We start from the raw sequence: 5,038 nt of genomic DNA, 5'->3' as shown, positions 1-5,038 counted from the left end.
GTCATTATCTAAGTTGGGCAATCTTCCATGTTCTCAGCCATCAGTATCTGTCTTTACCCTCTCTGCACTGGTTGGTAGTGACGTGAAGCTTCTAGGCACTGGGTAATAGGTACTAGGCAGTGATAGTCATGTAAAAGGATTCTGGTCACAACAATCAGCATAGTTAGCAAGAAGGGTCGCATGAAGAGGAATCCTCTTTATTTTTAGGGAGGGGAATATCGATGTATGACTCTGCAGTCTGCAGTCTGCACTGTATGCACCCCACTGTATGTACGGATGCAATATGCAGTCAAGGAGTTTAATGCAGTGTCCATCCCGAGTCTGGGGGCCCGGTGAAGGCTCTCCCCGCTCCGTTCGTCCATCGTGGCCAAAGTACACATCGACTGCGGGCCTATTGGGGGGGACGATGCGGGGGAGAAGACAATCCGGAGTCACGGAGCGAGAACTCCGGGGGGCCGTGGAAGGAAGATCAACAATAATTCTGGTTCTCAACTTCGCGTCAAATTCGATTTTCCGTGGTAATGATCACGAGCGTAAGGTGAGTAGCACTGGTGAGTCGTGACTGCGGCAAATAGTACCATTGTTGGTTGATGAATCTGCACCCAGAGTAAAGAAGTAGTCACGGAGTGTCGCCGTCGGTACTTGAATGCTTAATGGCTAATCCATTCTAGCATTCTACCGCAGTGACTCGTGTAAAAATTGCTTATTGCTAGCGTGACCCGTCGAGAAGGGGAAAAAGTCCGAGGCAGCATTTGATTCTTGTCATTCCTGTGAGTCAAGCGCATTTGACGACGGAAACTGGGTGATCAGATAAGGTGGTGGGGATTGGAGAGGCGGGGGGAACCCGGCGGCATGGCAAATTTACGATTGGGTGAAATATTCAATGATTCTTCGTGAGGTTGTTCCACTTTTCGTAGCTGCGGAATAAGACTGAACGGCCTCGGTAATCACCTGTGGATGGATGTGTTGTTTGGAAAAGCTGTAATAGAGTTATTGCAATAATGAAAGGTATTTGAGGAATGTCTGGTATGATATAATGAACAGGGCAATGTCTATGTTGAGAGATTCGAAATAAAAAAAAAGAAGCCCGGACGAGACGCGGATGCCCCGAATGTGAGGTTCCGCTGCAAAGTGCAACGAGATCCCGAGTGAAAGTGCCGTTTGCGGGGCCCACGTGACTCTTTTCCAGGGACCAGCGAGTGCCGGATAAGCACAGAAGAACACCATGCAGGTATCCTTGACCCAGTCCACGAGTAAAACCTCTGGAAGCAACAATAATCATGGCAGAACCACCGACTACTTTCATGGTCTCCGAGACTTCATACGGATCTTGGATATAAGTTCAGATCAAAGAACAAAACCAGAGACTTTCTTTATGTGGTAGTCGACTAGGTTATTGCATCATCAAGTTGGGTCATTCAATTACTTAGAGTGTTGATCACTAGTTACTAGTTAGCAGTCTGTGCACGCGACAAGAAGATGAGTATTCTTCCGCAACATTCCACTTATCGTAGAGTCCATGTATCCTTCTCGCATCGACTAGGTATTGTCAATCGTTAGGTAGTAGTGGTACTGTGGCAGTGAACTCAGGTTGTCTGCCTCTGCCCAACCTTTCTTCTCAGTACTGTCCATCACCTGAACTATGCCTATTCGGGGGTGGAGAACATCCCAAGTATCGGAGGGGACCGATCCGACGGGCAAGGCAAAAGGGCACATCAGGACGGCCATGCCGCCCACCGCGGCACCCGACCCAAATCAGGGGAGCACGAATATAACACGGGAGAGTTTCAAGGCTGACGGGTTTGGCAGAGAGGGTTAATGGAGTGGATGCACCTCGAGGACGGGGCATCCGTTGTATACTGGCAGACTGGGGCAGTACAGTTGTAGTAGTTCCGAAGTTCGACCACAATTTCGTTACACGTAGATGGAATGCTAGGGATAAATGTCATGATACTGTAGTACATAACTGCATTCATATGGGTATTCTTGCTTATTTGACCAGACCATCACTAGCCAACGGCATGGATGTGGTGGTGGTGGTTTAACGGGGGCAATTTGCATTTTTGAACATGGTATGTCTCAATTTCTTCTCCACACTAGAGAGTATACTACAATCATACCACAGAATGATCTCATCCACGTCAGCATCTTCCGTCTCCAGTGTTCCTCTACTCTGAAGCAGAAATGGCACTACTGCAGCAAACTGTAGTGGTAGTAGTCAGAGACTAGGAGTGGTAACCACTAACCAGGTCAAGTCATCATGCCCGCCACAGATAAGCAATCTGTGACCTTAAACGATCAGATCATCACTTGGAGTCTTGGGCCATTTGCCTCCGTGCTCAGAGTGGGGCCCCGAACTTCGGCCTGCTTTTCCCCCTCCCTATTGGCCCCACGGCGATAGACGACGTCTTGGCTCCGCGTTAGTCATTCTGCTGATGGAGTGTCCATCAGTACTGGCTATCACGCTCACTTCTCAGGCTATCAGTGGTTCAGGAATCAGTACTGTCTCGTTGCGAGTCCCGGGTACTCGCTCATGCGGAGGTTCACCCGCATCAATAAAGGTAGACAGTACATCCCCCGTGCTGGCGACGCCCAAGCGCCCACTGCTGGAGGCGCAACATCGACGTTCCTGGGACACACACGAGATGATCTCTGGACCAACCCCCCGTCCACCGAGACGGAATCTCTCACATATTGACATCGAGTCATCCACGGTGCCATTGGTCCTGCACCGTTCCGAACCATTCTCTTAATTCCATTTTTCCTGTTCTTTTACTCTCCATCTCCCGTGCCCGTTCAGTCCATCTCATCTGAGGTCCGACTCCGGCAGTCCACCGATCCTACCCACCTCACTCCGCTATCTTGTATATAACACTGCTGCTGTGCCCTTGAATTTTTTATCATTCCAACTCTCACGCGGGATACGACTCTTCTGACTCTTTTCCTCTTATTATCTCTCTCGCTCTCTCTCTCCGTCATCTGGTCAATTGCCCCAGATTTCCCCCAAGCCGACACCTTCTCCAATTGATACCCCACCCTGCGACAACTAGAGTCCTAGATCGAACCCCTCCAAATCCGCCACAATGACTGCTCAGAACCTCCCCTACGAGCCTGAGTTCGAGCAGGCCTACAAGGGTATGTAACAACCTTGCCCACCACATCTCTCTAACGAAAGGATTGAACGCAGTTAACCAAAGGGGAGAAGTCCCGTTTGGTGTTCGGCGCCGTCCATTCTCCCGTCTCGTATGCTCCCGTCGTTATCGGCACCCGCCGGACGTTCGGCAAGTGGTTCTTCGGGAACTATCAGCTGACCCACATCTTTTCCCCCGTAACCAGAGCTCGCTTCCACCCTCGAGAACTCCGCCCTCTTCCAGAAGAAGCCCGAGTACCGCAAGGCGCTCCAGGTCGTCTCTGTGCCCGAGCGCGTCCTCCAGTTCCGCGTTGTTTGGGAGGATGACAAGGGTCAGGTATGACAGACTACCTCAACAAAGTTTTGGAATTGATCCAAGACTGGCCTCCAGCATGGAAGGCTAACGAGTGGCTTTACCTTCGAAACAGGTCCAAATCAACCGCGGTTTCCGTGTCCAATTCAACTCTGCCCTCGGCCCCTACAAGGGTGGTCTCCGTTTCCACCCCTCCGTCAACTTGTCCATCCTGAAGTTCCTCGGTTTTGAGCAGATCTTCAAGAATGCCCTTACCGGTCTCAACATGGGTGGTGGTAAGGGTGGTTCCGACTTTGACCCCAAGGGCAAGACCGACAACGAGATCCGCCGCTTCTGCGTGGCCTTCATGACCGAGCTATGCAAGCACATCGGCGCCGACACTGACGTTCCCGCCGGTGACATCGGTGTCACCGGTCGTGAGATCGGTTACATGTTCGGCCAGTACAAGAAGATCCGCAACCAGTGGGAGGGTGTCCTCACCGGTAAGGGTGGCAGCTGGGGTGGCTCGCTCATCCGTCCCGAGGCCACTGGGTACGGTGTGGTCTACTACACCGAGCACATGATCAAGTATGCGTCCGGTGGTAAGGAGTCCTTCGCCGGCAAGCGTGTCGCCATCTCCGGCTCCGGCAACGTCGCCCAGTACGCTGCTCTTAAGGTCATCGAGCTCGGTGGCTCCGTTATCTCTCTGTCCGACAGTCAGGGTGCCCTCGTCCTCGCCGGCGAGGAAGGTTCCTTCACCCCCGAGGAGATCAACACCATTGCTGAGATCAAGGTCCAGCGCAAGCAGATCTCCGAGTTGGCTTCCACCGAGGCCTTCGCTTCCAAGTTCAAGTACATCCCCGGTGCTCGTCCCTGGACCAACATTGCCGGTCGCATTGACGTCGCCCTCCCCTCGGCCACCCAGAACGAGGTGTCCGGTGAGGAGGCCAAGGCTCTGATCGACGCTGGCTGCAAGTTCATCGCCGAGGGTTCCAACATGGGTTCCACCCAGGATGCCATCGACGTCTTCGAGGCTCACCGGGAGGCCAACCCCGGTGCCGCTGCCATTTGGTACGCTCCCGGTAAGGCCGCCAACGCTGGTGGTGTCGCCGTCTCCGGTCTCGAGATGGCCCAGAACTCCTCCCGTGTCAGCTGGACTGCCGAGGAAGTCGACAACCGCCTGAAGGGCATTATGGAGGACTGCTTCAAGAACGGTCTGAGCACCGCTCAGGAGTACGTCACCCCCAAGGAGGGTGTCCTTCCTTCCTTGGTTGCCGGTTCCAACATTGCTGGCTTCACCAAGGTCGCCGAGGCCATGAAGGACCAGGGTGACTGGTGGTAAATCATTCGGACTTTACCTTTTTGATGCAAAACTCCGTTATCCCCTTTCTTCTCCTTCTTCCCCTGCTCATTCATGGGGGAAGTTTTCAACCTGATCTCGAGCGAATTCTGGATAGAGGCGCTTTTTCTTTTCTTTCTTCCCTTTTTCCCATGTCTTGTGACTTATGATGATTCCTCTTTCCTGTTACTTAACTTATCCCCCCTTTGCCTTTGTGACTGATGCATTGATGATTTACTTTTGAAACGAGCGTGCATCCATTGATTTGGGGCCGTTT

General features: G+C 52.4%; 1 protein-coding gene across 1 annotated transcript; it reads left to right on the top strand.

Moving 5' to 3' along the window:
- Positions 1-3,083: 3,083 nt before the first annotated feature.
- N7539_006070 (glutamate dehydrogenase) lies at positions 3,084-4,764 on the top strand (the record flags this gene model as incomplete). The annotated part of the gene is made up of 3 exons (XM_056935672.1): positions 3,084-3,135; positions 3,337-3,467; positions 3,559-4,764. The coding sequence occupies 3 exons, from the start codon at positions 3,084-3,086 to the stop codon at positions 4,762-4,764; spliced, it is 1,389 nt and encodes a 462-aa protein (XP_056789140.1).
- Positions 4,765-5,038: the final 274 nt, after the last annotated feature.

Source organism: Penicillium diatomitis, assembly GCF_028827545.1.
Source record: "Penicillium diatomitis strain IBT 30728 chromosome Unknown utg000007l_segment0_segment0, whole genome shotgun sequence".
NCBI classification, from domain to species: Eukaryota; Fungi; Ascomycota; class Eurotiomycetes; order Eurotiales; family Aspergillaceae; genus Penicillium; species Penicillium diatomitis.
The sequence above is the reverse complement of the archived record's forward strand: the minus strand, read 5'-3'. Positions and strand labels throughout refer to the sequence as shown.